Below are 22,332 nucleotides of genomic sequence, written 5' to 3' on the forward strand. Positions count from 1 at the left end.
CTATTAAGTTACATGGGGAATGAGGGCGATTGCATGGTTTGCCTGTTCATTCTATTGCAAGTTTTATATCTTAAAATGTAGTATTCTTGTCATTTTTGATTTTTTTTTTTTTAATAGGTGGAGGCTCCAAATCAAACTATTGCTATTGAACAGTCTCAGACAGATCGAAGCAAAAAAACTTTCCATCCTGTTAGGTAAGAGTTTTGAGAAATTTATTCCATTTTATTTCAATAATAGAGTGGGCTGAACTTTGATGTAGTTCTTTCTTAAAAACTCATAGTATCTCTAAGCCATCTTCTGATCTTTATTCAAATTCTGTTCCTGGTGGGTACATAAAATTGCAATAGTAATGTATACCTGGTATCCCTTCAATAAGGAAAAAATTCAGCAGCTTTGTGAATGCCTATCCCCAAAATTTACATTCAGCTAGCAGCATTGTTGTATGGTAGTGGAGCTGGATGGTGGATGCATTTCCCATCTTAAGAAATGTAAGTAATGTTGCTGCTCTGTGGGGGCATGAGACTACATGAACGTGAGATATATTTGCAGCGCTTTTAACGGGAAGTGGCCTGACTAAAAACATACATGCAACTTCTCCTGGGAACTGTCTGCCATTCTTCTGCATCTTAGTCAGCAGCAGAATCAGTATTTGTCTTTTTCTAAGTGTTTCCTGTTGGAGCTAGTCTGTTCTCTAAAAATAATTGAATAAGCCTTACAGCAGAAAAAGATAAGACGTTGTCAAGTGTGACAGGACAGTGTTTGGATAAAGGCTGCAATATACAATCTACAAAAAAATGAACTTTGAACTTTGACAAAGAGCTGGATTTTCACTTAATTAACTCTATTGTAGCATTATTATTCCTTTTATATACTGAAAAGTAGATTCTGGGTACATGTCAATTGTTTCATGTGGACAATGGTGGAATTTTCACTTATAGCAGACAAGAAGGTTGATCTGCCAGGGGAATGGTGGACTGTTGTTTTCTCCAAGCAAATTCTTTAATCTTATCATTTATTACTTACAAGAGTGGTGCCACTATGTATTTGAGACATATATGTACATTTTATACTTTCAGACACACAAATTAAATGCAGATGAAGAAAAAGGATCAAGCAGTAATTTTTTTTATAATTTTAATATGTAAGTTCAAATCCAATAATAAGCAATGTTGCCCTTGGCAAGCAACAAATTCTCATCATATGGTGCACATATGGTTTTATTATGTTAACAACTGTATACAAGCAGACCAAGAAGCAAAAATTCCTACTAATAAGAGCAGTTTATCATTCCTGGTCCTTTATCGTGTATGTTTATGTCTTTCACAAGATGAGTGTGATTTTTATGCAATTTTATAAACCAGGGTTGCTGCATTTTTACTGGGGTACCTCTGTTATTTTTTCATTTATCAGCTTTTCTTAAAACTGTTTTAATGAACTTGAGGAAATCTGGGTAGATCCGGGTGGATCTCTGAATAGTTATTTCCCTGATCTCGTTTCCTGTCCTGTTTTAGAGTTGATCTGCCAGGGGACCAGATAACTAAAGTAACATTGGGAAGGTTGCATTTCAGTGAAACAACAGCAAATAACATGAGAAAAAAGGGGAAACCTAATCCTGACCAAAGGTATTGTTGACCTGTGTGTGGGAAGTGGAAAAAATAACATCTACTTTAGAGTGGAGCTGGAGTGTGTTAAAAATCTCAGTGTTGCCAAATCCTGTGATTTATTTGTTTCAAATTCTGTGATACTCCGTATCTGCTTAAAGGCTTCTCTTGTAGAGTCACAGAATGATATGAGAACAAACAAATGAAAAAATAAAATATCTTCATGGTTAAAGATCGTTTCAGGAAGTCATAGCCAAAGTGTTGGCTGAGATAACGATGAAGCCAAAAATCTCATCCCAAATAACAGTCATTTTCTTCTGGGGAAAGGATTCTTCATCCTTAAGTCTTCATTACTTAAATTTGTGAAAATTACTGTTTATTTATTTATTTTTGGGGGGTTCATTTTCAGTGATTTGGCTGATTGAAAGAGCATATTACTTGAGAGTGGAACAAACATTTTCTCTTTCATATTGTAACAAACATATTTTTAAAATGTTCTATCTGTCTATCTTTTTATGTATCAACAGTAGCAGTTGTATTTAAAACATCTTGTTTTCTTCTGTAACAACATTATTTCATTTTTTTCTTTATGAAATCAATTTCAAATTAGGTACTTCATGCTGGTGGTTGGACTGTATGCTGTCTCTCAGGATCAATTCTACTTGCTGTCTGCAAACATCTCTGAAAAGATCATTGTGAGGGTAGGTAGAAATTTATAGTACTTTCACATTTACTGTTTTAATACTCACAGGGGACTATCAGGAGTGATTCTCCAGTGTAGAAAATTACCATTGAATAAAAAATATAGAGAAAAACAAACAAACAATTGCATATGTTATGAATACATTGCTATCTTATAATTACCAGGATTTTAAAACATTAAAAGGGGGCTATAGAAGACTTTAAAAAGAAAGCTTGTTGTGAATACAGAATATGTTGATTTTTCCGGATTGTTTTTCCTTTGAGGTGAAACAATTGCCTGGACTTGTCAGGAATTTGGTAAATGCTTTCATTGGCTAAATGCTTCATTTTCAAGGGACAATGAGAATTAAAAAAAAAAAAAAAGTGCAAGCAAAGAAGAAGCTCTAGGAAGATGAAGACCTATGGCTGGCACGTTCCAGGGTGTCTGAGCTCTTAACTTGGTGGTTGTAATATATGTTTCAAAACAGTAAATGGAAGAATTTGTCTCTCATCCTTACAACCTTTGTGTGGATCAGAGGTTTGAAAAATAAAGCTCTCCTTTTAATATTCAGCCTTAACTTACAGTTAGAGTTAGACGTGGAAGAGACAAAAAACCCAGTGCTGTATTGTAATGGGAGCTCTGGAGGGGCTGTGCAAGGAAGGAGAGTGCTGCAAAAAGTCTTCAGTCCCAGAAAACATTTTGTTTGGGCCTAAGCTAAATGCCATGCAGGAACATAGCTCCTCCCTACAGTTTGGGTTAGGGTTTTAAAGGGAGAGGTAAAGTGGAAAGACGAAACATCAGTGGGGCTAGAAAGGGATTCCAGCTGAACATGAGTGTTGCCCAGAGCTTTCAGGTGGGCTTTTTTAGTGTGAGCCAAAGACAAGGGTTCTGTGTTGTACCTGGGCACTATCTAGAGAAAGGGTTAGGGTCTGAAAAGTGAGAAAGTGCAGAGCTCCAATGTAAGTTGGTTGGAGAAGGCCCTGCAAAGGGAAGGTTAGGGCTGCCAAAACATTTTTATTCTGACCTCTTTTTCACGTGAATCACACATGGGAGTCTGTAACTTCTGAATAGTTAGAAAGATTTTAGAAATTTATATTTTTCTTCCATTTTTAAAGTTAGATCCTTTTAAAATTTCAATGAATAGTGTTTTTTTCAATGCATGTGAGAGCAGGGTTTTTGAACAGGAATCCAATGAATGGGATTTGCAATCCTGTCCACTATTCCAGCCAAAGAAAAATAAGGCAGAAAGACAGAAGGAACAACACTGGCTATGATTTGAAGTGGTGAAAATATCAACAGGAAAGCTGGAAAAAAAAAAAAAGGCAGTTTTCCAGATGTCTGAAGGGGTTTTAGTGGATGGCAGGGTAACCTGAGCCAGCCACTGGTTCCTTTAAAGTGGCAAAGCTGTGCAAATGCACTGGAAGAGAAAGAGGCTCCTGTTCTGCCTCTTTATATACTGAAATATAATGTAACAAAACTACCAGCAGAATAGTGGTTATTAGGCATATCAGATCATGCTCTAATTGTGGCAAACAGTGATAAGAGCACAACACCATGCACTACAGATGTCAAAGCCTTGTGAAACCCTGAGACTCCCTCAAATTACTGTGAGTTTCTTGTCACAATCATACTCTGCTCAGACTCAAATTTGAAAGCCTGAATTCACAGTAAAAAAAAAAAAAAAAAAAAAGGTAAATAAATTGACTAAATTAAATATAGAAAACAAATGCCTTTTCTAATTATAAACACTCCTTTGTTTTTTGGTGTTCTTTGAAAGAATCTGGTTCTCTGACATGGAATTTCTAATGTGAATTAATTTTAAACATTACAGAGGATTTTAGAGACTTTGTGAATACATTTATTCTGGGATCCCTCAATGAAAATGACATTTGGTAAACCAGATAGTCATCATTATTCGTTTGTCCAGATGGTGACCTCTCCAGGAACTGCTATTTATAGACTTCGCAGGTCTCTGGAACCTAGCAAACAGGTTTTGAATGCATCTTATACTTTAGTATCTCAGTTGCCGAAAGCAAAACTCATTTGGTAACTGTAACTTGCAGAAATTGCTGTTAGAAAGTAAATTTGTTCCTGCCTATTTCACTAAGCATTGTTTTCGGCCAGTGCAAAACCACAAATAATTGAAAAAAACCCTCATTATTCCATTTTCTTTTTGAGGCATACTAGTAAGACTTAAGCTGTTTAGAATGTCAAAAGACTTTAGATTCAGTGACCTAATTTGTGTGTGTTTTATAGTGAAAATGCTCAAAAACAAGGTAAGTATTTGGGTTATGGTTTGAGGTACATTTCATTTTGGGGCAGCACAGAATAAACCATGCTTGACTCATTTTTGTTCCTGTCAGACTTCTTGCTCTTGTTACCACACTCCTCCTCAGTCATGCTGGTACAACTGTTTTTCTGGGGTCCTGCAATTAACTGGAAAGGGGATGAATCTGTGTTAATAACAAGTCTAATTTTTTGGTTTGGTTGATTTTAAGTCAGGCTGGTTCCTCCATCCTGGTCTATGTCAGGGTATCAACTGAGGGCTGGCAGGTGGACAGGAATCATGGGGAGTGGGCTGCCTACACTGGTCCTGCTGCCAAAAGAAATGTACATCAAGCTGTAGCCCTGGGCAGATTTTGGATTCCTTTCTACCCCTGCACCACAGTTCTCCATTCCTTCAGTTGTGCTGAGGTGATCGTCTGTGTGACGTTGCTGCAAAATGACTGCAGGAAATAGAACAGGACTGAAAAGAAAACCTCAGCCCTACAAAGCCCTGTTCTTACATGGTTGTGGCTTCCCAGCAAATGTTTTTATGCTTGTGAAAAAGAAATGGGTAGGGGCAGTGGTCTCACTACCTCTTCCTATCTCCCTTCCTGCTCCTAGTTTTAATATATCTGTTGTGGAGCAAGGCTCCACTGTGCTAGGTGCAGTGTAAACAGAGAAAAAATGATCCCTTTCCACAAATGGTATACAATTAAATTGGTAATTTACCATTTAGGTAATGTAGTTGGGCTTCTTTTTTTCCACATACTTGTTTTTAAGGGTTATTTCTAGAAACCTTCTATACATGACATTTATAGTTTGCGCATCTATTTATGAGAACAAGACCTGTGAATTCAAACAAGATCATCTCTGATCCTCTCATCTGTTCAGTACAGGCTTTCAGTACATTCTGGAAAAGTTCAAGAAATAGCATGTAAAAGTATGAAACAAGTATGCCCAAAGTATGTAAAAATACATAAATATGTATTTTTGAACCACATGTTTAATCTCCGTATTGTTTTCTCTTTTCTCATTTCCACCCTCAGCTAAAAGTTGCTGAAAAATTGAGGAAGGCTATATGGCATAAAGTCAAAGTTAAACTTTGAAAAGCTTTGAACATTGATAATATACCTTACTGCGATAATAAAATAGAATTCAAGGGAAAGACCAATGAGGCCAGTGCTTTACGAGCAGAAACAATTACTTAGGATCGACTCCACTCTGTTTTTTGTGTTAGTGTTACAAATACAATTTAAATATTAAAGATTTGTTATCTCATTTTCCCTGAATTGCTAATGGAATAAAGTAATAGTACATCTATGCTATGCTATATCTTTAAATATATATATATTTTTTCTTCCAGGCATCTAACCCAGGGCAGTTTGAGAATGACAGTGATGTACTGTGGCAGCGAGGACACGTTCCAGAGACGGTAGTCTGTCACGGTCGAGTAGGAATTAACACAGATGCACCAGATGAAGCACTGGTTGTCTGCGGAAATGCAAAAGTTATGGGCAGAGTCATGCATCCATCTGACAGCCGAGCAAAAGAGAATATCCGGGAGGTGAGGGCTATGGAGTATTTAGGGCATTTACATTTGCAACACGGCACGTGTATGGATCATTGTTCTGACATGTGAAGCCGCATCTTTATCTTGGATGTGCTAAAGTGCTGGCCTAAGGAAATGTGGCATACCAGTGTGCTCTGTATAGCCGTGGCCTGTGGCCTTCGGAAGAGGCTGACCACAGAAGCTGAGGGTATATGTAAATGGGAGTTGTTGGGCTGAAAGGTAACTGGCAATGCAAATACAAACAGCACTCTGCTTGTGGGGAGTTGGAAGATTGTTCGTATTATTTGATGCAAAGATTAGCCAAATGGCCATATTAGGCTTGTTGCTATCAGTGAAGTCCTAGATGCCACAACCATTCTTAATGTCTCAACACGTGAATCTTGGTATTTGCCCAACTAGGTTGATACGAATGAGCAGTTGAAAAGAATAACACAAATGAGGCTGGTGGAGTATGACTACAAGCCTGAATTCGCATCTGTTATGGGAATAAAAAATACCCATGAAACAGGTATTCAGTCAGTTCTGGTCCCATTTTTTGTTTAGTTCTGCTGTTGTTCATTGTGCCTTAGTGCCTTTTAACACCCTATTTCATCTTCTATTTCACTATTTCATCTTCATTTCTAGTATACTTCAATTGCGTACTTTGCTGTGTTTCCCTTGTGAGTTGAAGGTGCCAAAATTAAGTATTTCTGGTATATTTCCAAATTTTATTTCAGTTTTCAAAGGTAGAAGATGATTTTTCAAGGTTTAATGAGAATGAAGTACATGATCAGAAACAATTTTGTTCTTGTGCCAGAGAAATGGGAAGAGAACTTTGAAGGTTTCTGTTTGCTTTCTGTAGAACAGAAAAAAAATAAAAGTGAAATCCTGGATTTTCCTACCACAGAGAAATTCTAGAACATATTTGGCCCTACCTGCACCTTTTATGGTTGACAACTCAACTTAAACACACCACGATGGTCAATGGTGCATCACTACATTTCCTGACTTTTGTTTCTGTTATCTTGTGATCAGGAATAATAGCCCAGGAAGTGAAGGAGCTTTTACCTGAAGCTGTTAGAGAAGTTGGAGATGTTGCTTGTAACGATGGAGAAAAAATAGAAAACTTCCTCATGGTTGATAAGGTATGGCCTTGAAAGGGAAAGTGGGGGTGTGTGTTTAGATGTTTCCTTTCATGTGTGGAGCTATAAACATATGCCACTTGTGCTTTATACAAAGATGTAGACCTGCACATGTATTTACAAAAGTAGTCTTTGGCAAGTCATTGAGGAAAACGGAACCATCAGGTGTTAGTAAATGGTTGAATCTTTCACAGACAGAAAGTATTTACATTGGAATCTTAGAATCATGAAGGTTGGAAAAGACCTTGAAGGTATCTGGTCAAATGAACGTACCACAGCAGACAAAAGGCAAAAAAAAAATCAAATTTGCTTAATAAAGTTGGATAGTGATTTCATAGCATTGGGCCAACAAGTGGGACTCCAAAACATTCTTCTGAATGCAAGTGTTGAAGTTAATTAAATGCTCCAGAAACGAGTTAAGTAATGATAGCATTCTATTGGTTAAATAAAAATGTCCTTATTCTAAACCTCTGTGTAATCACTTCACACCAAAGACAAATGCTAATTGTGTGTGCTCTGTGGGATTTTTTTTTTTTGTCTATCTGAAATATTTATTATAACTTCAAAGATACACTACTATAACATGTTTATGGTGCACAGAGTAATTGCCATGCTAATAGGTTGAAATCAGTGCCTTAAGTGCATTGTCCTGTGCTCTCTTCCCCTACTTTTTCTGTAGAAATAGGACTGCAAGGGGCTGTCAGTCAGAGTCCAGTCAGACTCAACCGCTGACATCGCTTGTCCAGAACATTGCTCAGAGTGGCCCCTCTGTTTTGCACTGGTTTACTGCAGGTCAGGGACCACTTCACAGCCTTAGACTGCTGACAGCTGATAATGGAAAGAGGAAGGTTTTCCAGATGGGTGACCTGTCTTGCTTGGGTGATGTCATGAACAACATTATTTATTTGCTATAATCATGCATTCTCTCATTATTCTGTAGAAAGCACAAGTTACACCACCAAGCTTCAAGATCATATTTATCAACATTTTTTATTGTCTTTTGATAGGCTATGAAGAGATTAATTTCATAGGTTAAATCTGCTAGGCAGTATTCCATATAAAGGTCTCATGAATTAAACACCCTGAATAAAGCCGTGGAAAGAGCATTTTCATGAACCAGCATTCATGAAAATGAATTCAGCATTCATGTTACCCACGTGAATAATTTCAGTTTTCAGATGGCTTACAGGAAAATAGTATTTTAATGGCAGTGACAGAAAACTTGCTCTGTATCCTGCTTGTTGTAGCTTATGGCTCTCACTGCTTCCCTGTGGGTGTGCTGAAAGTGGTAGTAGGGTCTTTTTGTTGTCAGTCAGTGTGTGAATACAGGTCAGGGGAGGCATGGAGAACAGCCAAGAAAAGTCAGACCATTCCTTAGCCCACTCTTTCTCCTCTCTTTAGGAGTCCAGACTATTTTTCATCCTTCAGTTCTATCTGCTACTTAAAGGACATTCTACTTGTATGCCGACTGAGCATGACAAGGTTTACCTCCTGCAAGATGAACAAATGGGGTTTGTCTGCTTGAACAAGGGAGAGGAGCTTCCTGGAGACAGTGCTGAAAAAGAGACGTAGAAAATTTGCTGTGTTTGGTCAGAGTTCCAGCTGATTTCTAGATTGTTATAGAAGAGCACTGGTGTTAGATAGTGACACTAGGTTTATTTTGCCTTTTAGCCCTTCATTTTACATTGTATAAGAGCTGCAACATTGTTTGCATTTTTTGAGCCCTTGGAAAATTGCTTTGGGGTAGTCAGTTTTTTTCTGACAAAACTTTTAGGTTGGACAATTGAGCTTTTGATTTAATAGGGAAAAACAAAAACAAAACAAAAACAAAACTGTGAAATGTATCTGATAGAAATCTCTCTTTTTTATTTTTTGCTGAAGTGTCACACAACATACTGTCTGTAACAGTGCCTCATAGCTCTGCCATTTGGGCCTGTCACGTTGCCTTTCTCCTCTGTAGCTTGGCACTACTGGGCAGTGCCTACCAGAATTTGATCCAGTGATGTGATGGAGATGGAGAAAGCCGCCTGCAGGGTATCATTCTGCTATGGATGTGGCCCAAGCAGGAATGAGTTGTTACAGCGATGGCGTATTTACTACATAGTTTTTCCTTGACTACTTGGCTAGGTGTGGGATCACTTCACAAACACTTTGCTCCCGTTTTAATAAGGTTAGGTACATTACTGCAGTGCTGTCTTGCTTTCTGTTCTTGTTCCTAACACCAGTTACAGAGCATGTGAATGTCAATTCTGTGACCATGGTGAGGGGCACAGGGGCAGGAGGGACATCTGTGTCTAACACATCAAGGTGTATATTGACTTCAGAGCTTTGGAACAGCTGATATCTTAGGTGGGATATCTGCTCTAAATACCTGGAGCACCCATCATCAGAGTAGCTCAGTCCCTTAAGTAATAAAAGTATATGTGGATGACAGTGCTTTATATCTTTGCTTTCAGTCAGGCAGGTGATAAGGCCTTGAACTACTTTACCTTGCATTCCAACTTTAGTTCAAGATAAGCATGATATTGGCTGGTGTGGCTGTGTCTCTGTCTGTTACCTGTGTGGAGCTGTTAAACTCTGTAAAATTAATTTCATTAAAAGTTTGAACCAGACTCTGCTATATTCTAGGGAAATATATTATCTGTGTGAAAATTTGCTATTTTGGGACAAGAATCTTTCTTTTCAGCCACACAGTGCTGAGTATTTTGTCATCAATGAGGCTGTACAACTCTAATCACTTTTTTTTTTTTTTTTTTTTTTTCCCCAAAGAAAGTATTCCTTCATTTTTCCAGGTGAGCCATTTTCTCATTTACCTGAAGTCACTTAGAAGAGATTCATACCTGATTTGAAGAGAATGGAAAGGGTGGCTGCTACATACCATTGATATGAGGATGAGTGACTATATAATTGATCTCATGGTTCTAGGTACACGTGGTTATTTTTGAAGTCACTCCTTAATAAACAGGACATTGGTCTTCTGGCAGCAGAGAAGTTTGTAACATATTACCAGTACCTGTGGTCTGGTTCTGCTTCTACAAAATACTGTTGTGGAAGGTAGTCACCTTTAAAAGAAAGGCTTGTGTGGTATTTACAAAGCAAATGGCAAAACTGCTTTTGCTGTACTTCTCCGTGGCTTGAATAGGCTGGGATACTCAGCAACATTCAATGCCAGTAAGAGGTTCATCCAAGGTAGCATCCAATAGCAAGTCTGTTTTTTTTTTTTTGTTAGTATGATGAGAAAGCTGTTCTTCCAAGCACAGCAATGAAAGCATGCTGTTACCACGTTACTGCAGTGGGTCAGTAAGTGTTTTTGGCTCAGAAATGGGTAAATTCCTTATTACCTGGATGGATGCACTGAGGACTTCTCCAGCAGCAGGTTGATACCTATATGATAATCAGAGGGTAGAACAGAAGGTTTTTCCTTGTGCTGGACAAAATATTCTCATAGAGAAAATGAACTGTGTTTGTTGCAGAGCTGATCGCCCAGAATTAGGTTTAAAGTAGTTCTATAAGGTGCTAAAGAGGCTGAAGCATCTGGCCATCACAGCTTGACTTTGTGGTTTGGATCTTTCCTTGTCTCACTGATTTCCATGTAGCTCAAGTTATGTGTGGAACACAGATAGCAATTCTGGCTTGTCTCAGCCAGGTTAGTCTATCCTGTAGGTAAATAGTTGGACATATATTTTGCTAGGGGTTTTGAAATCAATGTAACAACTGCAACACTACAAATCAAATAGTAGATGCTTGCTGTGACATCTTTAATGTTCAAAATTCAGCACAGTATACGTTCAAAATGCAGTTTAAATTCTTGGTCTACAAAGCCCTTTAGCTTGTTCATTATTTTTTCTGCAAATCCTCATTTTCAATTTACTGCAAATTGAACACAAGCAATTTTACAATCTAGCCAAGGGATTTTATAGCCAAAGTGACCTCCCATTTACAGTGAGTTAACTTGTGTTAGCATTTTAAATATTCAGTGTGTCCTTCCACAGATGAATTCTGTATGCATTGCTGCTTGTTGCATCTGATTGATTAATGTACTGTATCTGCTTTTGTCATTGTTTTCCTTCTCAGGATCAGATCTTTATGGAGAATGTAGGGGCGGTAAAACAGCTTTGCAAACTAACCAACAACCTTGAAGTCAGAATAGAAGAACTGGAACAGTGGAATAGAAAACTGGCCAGGCTGAAACGGATAAGCAGCGTAAAGTCCACAATCAGCGGAGGAAGCACAGCCAGGTATCTCTGCCTAGAATGTTCTCTGATAGTTGTCACAGAAATTAATGAAGTTGTGTCTGTGGTAGAAATGAAAACTGATTTTGCCTGACAGTTGAGTTCAGTTCATTTCCAGCATTAAAATTGTGCAAAATATGCAAAATGCTTTTTTTTTTTAAAAAAAAAAAAAAAGTCACTGACAACATTAATATGTGAAATGGCCGTTAAATTGCAGTCATTTCTGTAGTTACTTCAGTTTCATAAATCAAGTATAGATTATGTCCAGTTACTGCCCTGCAGCCTGGAAATCAATGCTAAGAGAAAACTGCAGAGCTTCCTTGGCAATAAAGAATCTTCATTAGTACTTCAGTGGAAGCGATGAGCATTTCCTATTTCTAAACCATTTCCCAAGCTTTGTTTGAAATGAAATGTAGCATGTAATAGCATTCACCTGAATGAGTTAACTGGGGGCCTTTGTTCTTGAAAATGAATCTGATGACTCTCTTGTCTTTCTCTTTTTAAATGATACAGTTGCAAAAGCAAATTACATTAACACCCTATTGAAAAATCTCTTTTTCATTCATTACTTACTGAAGCATTTGAATGTCAGGGAGATCATGTCTCTTACAGCAGGTGTAGTCGAGCCACTAGTCTTTTGCCATCAAGAAAATCAGCCCAGCTAAAATCCAGCAAGGTGAGTGAAACTAAATATGTGAAATATGCCTACGAGAGAGTTTTTGTAAGTGCTGAAATATAGGTGAAAGTTTTCATGCTTCTAAAAATATAATAAAATCCCTTAGGTAGAATTATTTAGTATCATGCTAGAAGCTTAAAAGCTTCCTGTATTGAAATAGAAAATATGTATGAGACACTTCTACTTTTTGTCTATACATTGTGTGTATGGGCAGATCCATACTGTGTAATGCTGTGCAGGAGGAGACCATCAGGAGGGAATTGTTGAGCCAGTTACTTTGCTCACATGGTGCAGTGCAGCCTTACATGGAAATGCTGGCTTCAGTTCGGAAGTATGCACAGTGGTAATTCTTCCTCAGCTTAGTTTCTTGGTTGAGTCTTTCTCTGTGGTTTGCTGTTTGCATCTTCTGTTTTGTATTGGTTAATACTGTCTTTTAGGTGGTTAAGACCTGAACAGGATGTCCTTGCTCTTGCTGGATGAATACCTCTTGCCCATATTCTTTTATAGAAAGGGAAGAGGCCTTTAACAGGGACTGAATGAGTTAGGAATATCTGCTGACCTTTTTCAGGACAGGCTTCCTGGGTTCTTTAAGGTGATTCAATGCATGTTTGCCTATCTTTCTTTTGCCAGTGCAAAGAGCAAGATAAAATAACAGGTTGAATGTTCTTTGTTCTATAAGAACAATCAAATGCTCCATGATCTAAGATCATTCTGCTTGTTTGAAAAGTGCCTTTCTTCTGTATGAACACCAACCCTTGGTTTAATATGGTCTAAACATATACTGAAAGGTGCTCATCTTGCAGATGTGGCCATTGCTTACAGTGTTCATTTGATTTTAAAATACTCAAAGAGTATGGAAAATGGCATAAGGAAAGAGAAGGAGCTGTTATATTTATCCATCCTTTCTTCCTGGGTAATGTTTGTGTCCCCAGACTATCAACAGTGTGCAGCACTCTCATGCTTTTAGGAAACCTGCCATTACTTAATTTTTTCTCTTGAGAAGTTGACCTCTGTATAAGAATGATGTGTATGGTTCCTCTGAAAGAAAAAAAGTTTAAGTGGGACTAGTGCAGTATTTCTTAATCTACTAGTAATACCTTAGGTATATGCCACTTAATTTGACCAAACATTTTTTTTTTCTAGGTTTGTTTATCAAAGAGGAAAAAGTCTTGTTCCAGGAAGATTTTCCGGGTGACTATAATAGCTTTGGTTGCTATTATGGCACTATGGTAACAACTAATTATCAAAAGTTGCCTTGTTTCCCCTTTCCCTTTTTAAATCATCAGAAAGATGAGTGAGATTTTTTCTTTTTTTCCTCTCACTTCCTATTCAAAGGACAAATTATATTTAAATGAATAGTGAATATGCCTGCTAATACTGAAAAGTTGAAATAGTTTTAGAAAAGTGAGATATACACATGGCACACGCACAACTAACCCACGTCTATGTCAAAATGTGTGGTGCACCTCAAGTGCACTCAGCGGCTCATACGACAGATGTAAAGCTGGACTCATGATTTTTTATACAATCGTTCTCTGCCTAAGTTCAGCTTCTGAAGTACAGAATGATTCTGTTCTGTGAAAAGAAACTGAACTTTTTCCCAGTGTGGTGGGCAGTACTGTCACTCTAAAAGTTTAACTTGTGGCATTGGACTCATAGGAAGGAAACTACGCCTGGGACTTTGAGATTGACATTTTCTGTTTCTGGTCCCAAAACCTGTGGCTCACAGTCTCTCCTTGAACTGAGTACTTTGAACTGGCATTGTGATTCTATTTGCAATGAAAGAATTGGTCGTATTTGGTGTTGAATTTAGCAGTATAAAAGTACCTCATCTAAAAAATATTAAATTCAGTCAGAATTTTTCCCATTAAAGGGGAAGTGATCAGATAGTTAACTTTTACATTACTGCATTTGGACAAAGTGTTGCCAGGGTATTATTAGTGCTATGTTACTTAAGAGATGGACGTAAATCTACAGAATAATTCTCTTTCTACAGTGCTTTGACAATATCAACCCTTTATGTGCTTAGCCTTCATGACAGACATTTTGAAAAACATCATATTTCCAGGCAAGTATTTGAATTAGTATTAGTATTAGACTGTGCACCAATCTGTTTAGGTGCACAGCTGTGAAGTCTGTTTCTTAATGAGATGTTTTTGCTTTTCTTCATCAGCACTTCGACAAGTTCTGTTGTAATCTATCCCTCTACCACTACAGCAGGTACTGTATCTCTGCTGGTCTGCATACATGTAGCAAGCTTTCAATTTCTATGCTATTATAAAATGCTAATAGATACACAGCACTAGTGAGAATTGTGTCTTTTTTTTTTTTTTTTCCTTTAGCATTGCAGGAAAGCACAATTTCTCAGAGCACGCAACCCATCAGCAGGATTCCTGAAGTGAATTTCTGTGACATTTTGCCTTGTGACAAGGTCTATTGTTGTCCCATTCATCAACCAAAAGTCAAATACCTAATCTATGAGAAAACTGATGCAGAAGAGAAACGTAAGTTGAAATGTGAATTTCTACTATTTGCTATTTGAATAAAGACGATATGAAGAGTGTGGAGAAAGGAGCAGGGATCTTTAAAGGCAGTTAGCTTTGTAAGATAATGCCTAGCCCACAGCATTTCAGAACTGCTGATATAAATACTCATCACTTCTGTCAGTATGGGTTTGAAAAATCTGGCCTGGTTACTTTCAAGAGTTCCGGGTCCTAGAATGTTTTGTTAGGTGTCACTGTTCTTGCTAGCTATTCATGGTAAATGATTTGATGTGAACCAGAAAGTCACTAATCCCTTTAATTAACCTTTGGCTACAATTGCCCAGGAATTGATTGGGCATAGCAGAGAGTGGATGAACATATTTAAAACAAAAACCAAAACACTTATTAGTGTCACACTGTGGTGATACTGTGTCTTTTCTGTGGGCAGAGACAGAAATTCAACTCCTGGAAGACATAAAGCTTAGTTATAACTGCTCATTCAGGCAGGGCTTTTGAGTAGAGAAACATCTGAAGGCAGAGCTCTATGGAATAAATTACTTTAATGAATTCTTTCAGATATTGTCTGCAATATGAGGTGTGTGTAATATATGAGTAGGTGTATTGTTTGCAACTTTTATAACATATGTAAGAATGAGCTCATACATGAAGGTACGTACAAGTTGTTGCAATCAGTATTCCTCAATCCTAGACCTTAATATTGCTGATGTCTAGAAGCAAGTGTTAGTGTTACTAAACCTGGCATTCATACTCTTCCTTTTTTGTCTTTGAGAACAATTCTTGCATCAACCATAGTTGACAAGTTAAGGTGAAATTGGGAAGGGACACAGTTCAGCTTCTGAAGTACAAATTTCTTCAAGGGTGGGTGTTACCAATTGCTGTGAAACTCTTGCCACATTAACTGGTTCAGTGGGGTTCACTCACTGGCCGTTCTTTATACTGCAAAGTGCTTTTTTTCTGCAGACGGGCTGCATGTTGTTGGCCCTTGTGATTCTTGTGATTAATGCTGCAGTAAGCCCTGTGGCTGATAGAGCTCAGTACAGTGCTTTCAAGAGGTCATATATCTAAGTGATTTGTATTGGTCTGAAACCTGAAAGAGTGTTGATTAATTAAAAAGACATTAATCTCATTTACAAATGAGGGAACTGTAGACAGCTGAAAATGAAATATGAAAACATTCTATCCCCAGCTGGCTGCTTTTGATATTAGGTAGAAAGAGAAGATAAGAACAAACACAAAGCATTACATTCCCAAGGTCTTACGCTCCAAATAGCATTAAGTGTGGATCCAAGAGTGAAAAATCAACACAGTATACAAGCTACTGAAAGATTTTGGATCTGCACAAGTTTAATGAAGCTGAATGTGTCCCCAGACAGAAGGTAACAATGTCAATACAAAATCCAAACAGAAGGAAAGCCAACATGCTGCTTAGTGTAGCTGTAGCCAAGGTAAATGAAAAGGAAAATGTTTTCGAAAGAAAAAGCTGAATGTTAAGTATGGGGAATAATCAAGATAAAAAGTGGACATTTTAGGATCGGTTGATTAGTCTGATTCATGGAAAGCTAAAACTGTTTGAATTACATGCTAATTTATGAGTGCATTTTCAACAGACCTTTTATTGTTCTGCCATACTGGTGCAGGTGCAGACCGTTAGTGAGTGCACCTGTTGTAGATCCTAATCCTTTGCATCTCAAATTTGTTGAGGGGAAGACTGTTATCATAGAATTATAGAATCATTAAGGTTGGAAAAGACCTTCAAGATAATCTGGTCCAACCGTCACCCTACTAGGAGTGATCAAGAAGAAACAAAATTATTCATTAGAAAGACATTTTATTAAGCAAAAATTCAACACATTTTTATGTAGTCTACTTTAATATAGCAGGTTTTTTTCATCCTCTATTTGTCATAAGAACTGGAATCTCTGAAGGATTTAGAGTTTCTAACTCCTATTGACTACAGTGGAAATGAAGAGTGTGAATACCCTTTAGCATCTGGGCCTTCTACCCTCTGCTTCCATCTCAGTAATGCTCATTGCTCGCCCATTTGTGCTAAGTGTCCCTGGTAGCCAGAAGCTGTTCTTACTTTCTCTCGGAGTGTCGTTCCTTCTTGGTGTCTCTCTTCTCATAATAAAAGCCTCATCCTGGTGGATTTCAGTCAACTTCATGTATTTACATTTATCACCTACAGATGGTAGTTGCAGATTCCTAGCAAGGTAACATCACAAGAAATCATCAGCAGGTGTTTTTTTTTTTTTTTCTTCTTCTTTTTCTTTTTCTTTCCATAATGCTTATAAAATATTCCAGCTCATGTGAGTTAAAACCAGATAGTACTTGAGGAAAAAAAAAAAAAAAAAGGATATCAGATTTATTGGATAAGTTCATCTGAATCTTATCTGAAGAGTTTGGTTGTTATCATTTCATTCTAGTTGTGCCTGTATTTTTATATTTGTTACTGAATAAATAAAAGTGGGTATTTGAGACCCACAAGGGCCTTTGAGAGAGGCCTTGGAGTTACTGTAGGTGACAGAGCTGAAGGCTACTACAGTGCTTTTTGTTAGTTCCTGATGTTCTGGATTGGCAACTAGACCCCTGAAAAATTGCTTCCAGTTACTAGTTTTCTAGGTGCTATTTGGATTGCATCAGCTTATGGGACAGTGAAATAGTAATACTATGAACAGTACAGAAACAAGGAAAAATAAATTTCTATACTGGTTACTGATTCAGTTTAAACAGATGAAATCTTAGTGAAGCAAATCTGTCTTTGTCCTAGTTTTTATACAAATTTCTGATACCCACTTAAAACTGTTCTTCCATCATCTGCTAGACCAAGAATCATAGCATTAAATGTTTAGTAAATCAGAGTGTGTAATAAGTATGCCTGCCAACACTTGCATAGCTAAAGTATTTTATCTACAGGGAGAGCATTGTTCTTTTAGTGAACAATCTTATTCCTTTACCAGTGGATATAGGTTTTCCTACGGAATGGTTCTCTGTTAATGAAAATGCAGAATGCCAGGGAACAGTCAGTGCACTGCTATCACATCCAGACTATTAAAAGAAAAAAAAAAGGAAGAGAGGGAAAGGAAGATGTGACAACTACTTTGCAAATTAAAAGGAAGAACAAGGGAGTGAATAAGCCTTTCTGAGATCTGTCTGAAGACCTGCTGTGAATGTATAACTGATTGCCATGTGTTCAGAAGCCATTTTTCTAGGTTTGTGACTGCAGATCACAGTGTAAAGAAACGGGACAATAGTTGGCTGCTAAATGTAACAGTTACCATCTAACTTGGTAGAACTGGCAGATCTATATGATGAACAAGTAAAATAGATGCAAGGAGTAACTAGCAGCAGTATCCCTAATTCATAACAAAACTCAAAATTGATGGAAATTTCTATTTATTTATTTATTAATTTTTTAAATTTTGTATTACTTCGCTTCTAGGTCCTTGGATTCCAGTTATCAATTAATGCTGTTCCATGTTCTAAGTTATCTACTAGCATGAGAAAAGTTTGGGTTTTCTTATTTCCCAACACCAAAATACAAGTAAAGCCCAAATCTGGAATAAATAAATAAACAAACAGTAATGTCTGTTTAGCTGTCTTATTTCAGTATCAGCGGAATGATGCATTTTGATCCTTACTTTTGTAAAGTAAATTTTTATATAATGAAATAGTGACTTCTGTTCTAAACTGTCTTTTTGAAATCAGAATGTTTGCTTTGGAAAACAAGGGAGTGGAGTATTTCAGTATTCTGTAAATACACAATCCCATTATTTCCCCCAATAAAATAGTATTTGAATCAAGTTAGTTTAGGCAAAATAAACATTTATTGGTGCCAGTTTATTGGTAACATTCCTTTAGATAGGTTCTTGGCTGGCAATTAGTGTTAAAAGCACAAGACCAGCCTTAAGCCTTCTCCTGTGGGCTTGAAGGGCCTTTTACTTTCCCCAGCTTGTACTACATGATGATTATTCAAAACATACTTTAAAGTTCACTTTTCTAGACAAGCGCTGAGAAAATTAACAGAGTAAAAAAATCATCAAATTGTGTTTGACAGCCTAGTTCAGTGTTATAAATTGCAGAGATGACATAGTGAATGTGGTGATTATGTTGTTAGAGTTCTGCATTAGTTTCTTTAGTTTGGTGACTCATCCCTCTGTGCCTGAAGCACCATGTCTTGGGTCAGCCCTCAGTGTTTTACATCTCAGATTCAAAAAGCTAAGCTATTCCTCTGGCCTCTGTTTGCATGGCAGATGCAAACTCATTTTCTCACTAATAAGAAAGAGTGGCTTTATGAGCAGAGTTGTGCCTGGCTGGATGGTGACTTTCACCCTGCCTTTCTATTATAACAGTAGGTGATGTTCTGTGTGTGGCATGAAATCTTTTCTAGTAGGCTATTTTTTGAAATGTTTTAGATATCCTGTAGAATTTCAGAATCTTGTTTCTTGTTATCTACAGATATCATTTGTCTGTAGTTGTCTTCTGAGCAGAGGTGGTTTGCATTTTAAAGGTTTCTCTTGTTGATTATCTGAGAGATAATTAACAACATATCTTATGGAGTTGTATTCATATTTTTCTGTTACAATTGTGCAGGGCTAACATGGGTACTTTTGTATACATCTTCTTTCACAGGAAACAAAAGTAACATGTTCCCTGAACGAAAGTCAGACAGAATAGCTGATGGAAGGCCTGATCTTGGAAATGACTGTAAGTGCCATATTATTTTTTTAACTGTTGAAATGTATAATTGTATAACTTTGAAAGGCTGCCTTTAGACTTGGAATTCTATTGCTGGAATTTAGAGAAGTTTAAATTATAGCTGGTCATTATAGGAAATTAGAGTTTAGGACTCTACTAAATACCCGAGGTTCACTGTAATTTTCTTGTCATTCCAATTTATTCTTATATTTTCATTAGATTTTTGTAGACATTCTGGCTGCCCTCTCTCACGAGTTCTTAAACGTGGCTTCAGATGCAATAAAACAACAAGTGTCATTTTTCCTCATGAGCTAAAACCATGTGAGGTGCTGTATACTGCTCTAACACAGTAAAATGCTTAAGCATATGAGCATGGCATTTGTGTGCAGGAGATGCATGATTAGGAGTGTAAAGGAAGTGTCTGGAGTTTAGTCCAGTTGACCTAGTGGATGCTAGGTCAACATCAGCTGCTGAAGGCGGACATCTCTGCCTTAGGATCCTGACACTACCTCTGTTAGTGGAGGTGAAAGGAGGTTCTTTGAGATGTGGCTTGACTTCAGGCTCCCCTTTTGTTGACTGGGCATTGCTGTCAGAGCCATTATGAAATGAAAAAACTTTGTTGTTGTTTTGTTTTCTGTGAAGATGAGTTGCTGCTGATTACCTGTCTTCTCGGGGCATTTTCTGGCATGCATTCTGTATGAGCAGAACTATATCTAATCTTTAATTTTTTTGTGGATGCCCTGATCTTTTTTTGTTTGTTTAAAAAGGTTTGATTAAAGATTAGGCAATACGTGATAAAAACATGTATAAACTGACATGTACTTAAAGCAGGTTGTTACCTAGGGCCATATGAGGAACAGAACACAGGTTCTGCTTGTTGCCTGAGTACACCCCCAGTGGGATGATCTTGGAACAATCATTCCTCTTCTGATATTTTTACAATGGATATACACCTCAGAGTGGGGCCTCTGCAGCATTACTATGATACATGTTTTAATTAGATGCTGTGTCACAGGGAAATGTTCTTCTGTGCTAGTTCTTTGAGACAAACATGCTCAATTTCCATCTGTCAATGAACCGTACATGTGGAGATATGCATGGTGAAAGTTGAGTATATACTGTCACACAGGTGTTTTAAAATCAGAGCTCAGGTTAGCCGATAGTCAAGTTCCTCTGCAGAATAGGGAACTGTTTTTGCAGAACAGAGGAACAAAACCACAGAAACAGTGTTCCCAGTCGAATGTGGAGAGCAGGCTTAGGCTTGCTGAACCATGTCCTCCATGTGCTTTCTGAACCACATTGCCAGATTTGAAGTATCAGCACCTTGATACTTGAGGGAAAAGCTGGATTCTGGCTAAGGCCTAGGCCCACTCAGGGGATTAAAATAATTCACCCCCTTCTGGTCTTGGACCTTCAAAATTCAGACTGAAGAGGGCCAGCATAGGGTTCTGAGATGTGGCCTAATTATGCACCTACACTGATCAGATGCTGTGAGTGTATCCAGAGGAAATAAGCTTTGCTGGGTGCTAGGCAGTGCAGTGACTCCTAGGCCAGCTGTGAAAGCAGAAGCTGTGGAGCTCTGCTAGCGCACTGGCTCTTGCCACCTAGCTCTCCACAAGAGAGCTCATCTGCCTCAGGGAAGAGCTGTGTGTCTTCTTCTCACCATAACTAGGCACCTTAGAGAATACCTGCATGGCACAGAGATGCTGGCCCAAGGTATCACAGAAAGCAAAGTTCTTCCAGGTTCAGAATGTAAGCTTTAGGAAGTTATCAGTACAATAGTAGCCTGTTAGCACTGTTTGTAGTTCTTCCAATTGCCACAGTTTATTTAGGATCAAAGTGCATGCGTATTTTGGTTGGATGAGCCTATTTTGATTCATATTTCCTGTTATTCTTGTATGTAGAATATTGCAGAACTCTAAGAAGTTCTTGGAAGTCTCAGAAGTTAATGCAGAGTTTTATGAAGAAACTTTAATATTCATTAGAGTTAGGTGTTTTTTCTGTACACAAAATAAGAAGCAAGTTCCATTCCATTCCATATTATTTCTCTCAGCAAAGATATGGATTTTGAGATTAATAGTTACTTGCATGAGTGTGGCTTCTAGTACATTAAAACACTGCCATGTTTGTATGCTACCTGGACTGCCATGAAAACAGCCTTCAATGTCTGCTCAAAAGAAAATATTATAGTATTAGGTGCCCACATATTTGTCTTCACAAATGCAACAAGCATTTTATCTCCCCTGTAACTGCAGAATGAAGGCAATCAACCAAAGGCTTTTTACTGAGAGCCGATTTAAACCTGTAGCAACTCCTGTAGTGGCAGGCAAGGGAGTAGCTGCCACTGTACCACCTGCAATTTTATTATACTCTTATTTAAGATTTCTGAAATAAACAAGAAGAAAACATTATTCTTTGTATTTTTAGGGATTGATACAACAATCAGTTCCATACAGATTTTGGAAACACAGCAACGCATTGACAGTCGCTATTGTAAAAACCCACAGTGCAGGTAGGTAAATTGTTTTATTATGCTTTATTATACTGAAATAGAATACCATTAATGTGGCATGGCTACCTGGCTGTCTCTTCTCACAGTTGTTTCCTCTCATGTGCATGCATTTTTCCTATCTCTAAATATTTTTTTCTTTTTAAATTAAATGCAATTGCCATTTCTTTTCACAAATAAACTATCTTTAAATCCCATGTGCATTAACATCACCTTTTTCAGGTCTGGAAATTACAGCTATCTTATTCCTGTCAACAAATACACACCCGTGGATGTAGAAATCTCACTGGAAATCAAGTAAGCATAATTAAATATAACATACATTTTCCAAGATAGTGGCTCATTTTTTTGATGGTAATTATTTGCTGATTTCTTTTGGGGTTCATCTCTGTTAAAAGACAGTGATAACCAGAATAGCTGCCAAGGAATCTGCTTGATGGCACTTCATGAATCCTGTCTCTTCAATACAGTGATCTA

At 37.6% G+C, this 22,332-nt stretch overlaps 1 protein-coding gene across 1 annotated transcript in view; it reads left to right on the plus strand.

Moving 5' to 3' along the window:
* MYRFL (myelin regulatory factor like) overlaps nucleotides 1-22,332 on the plus strand; it is a 38,598-nt gene that overhangs the window by 12,090 nt on the left and 4,176 nt on the right. Inside the window, exons 8-22 of the mRNA XM_035336857.1 lie at nucleotides 118-194; nucleotides 1,512-1,622; nucleotides 2,212-2,302; nucleotides 5,912-6,112; nucleotides 6,518-6,626; nucleotides 7,133-7,242; nucleotides 11,314-11,477; nucleotides 12,084-12,147; nucleotides 13,291-13,376; nucleotides 14,144-14,215; nucleotides 14,321-14,367; nucleotides 14,490-14,651; nucleotides 19,281-19,355; nucleotides 21,774-21,858; nucleotides 22,078-22,152. Coding sequence (XP_035192748.1) covers nucleotides 118-194; nucleotides 1,512-1,622; nucleotides 2,212-2,302; nucleotides 5,912-6,112; nucleotides 6,518-6,626; nucleotides 7,133-7,242; nucleotides 11,314-11,477; nucleotides 12,084-12,147; nucleotides 13,291-13,376; nucleotides 14,144-14,215; nucleotides 14,321-14,367; nucleotides 14,490-14,651; nucleotides 19,281-19,355; nucleotides 21,774-21,858; nucleotides 22,078-22,152 — 1,529 coding nt within the window. The remainder of the gene's footprint in view (nucleotides 1-117; nucleotides 195-1,511; nucleotides 1,623-2,211; nucleotides 2,303-5,911; nucleotides 6,113-6,517; nucleotides 6,627-7,132; nucleotides 7,243-11,313; nucleotides 11,478-12,083; nucleotides 12,148-13,290; nucleotides 13,377-14,143; nucleotides 14,216-14,320; nucleotides 14,368-14,489; nucleotides 14,652-19,280; nucleotides 19,356-21,773; nucleotides 21,859-22,077; nucleotides 22,153-22,332) is intronic.

This window comes from Oxyura jamaicensis, chromosome 1, assembly GCF_011077185.1.
Source record: "Oxyura jamaicensis isolate SHBP4307 breed ruddy duck chromosome 1, BPBGC_Ojam_1.0, whole genome shotgun sequence".
Lineage (NCBI taxonomy): Eukaryota > Metazoa > Chordata > Aves > Anseriformes > Anatidae > Oxyura > Oxyura jamaicensis.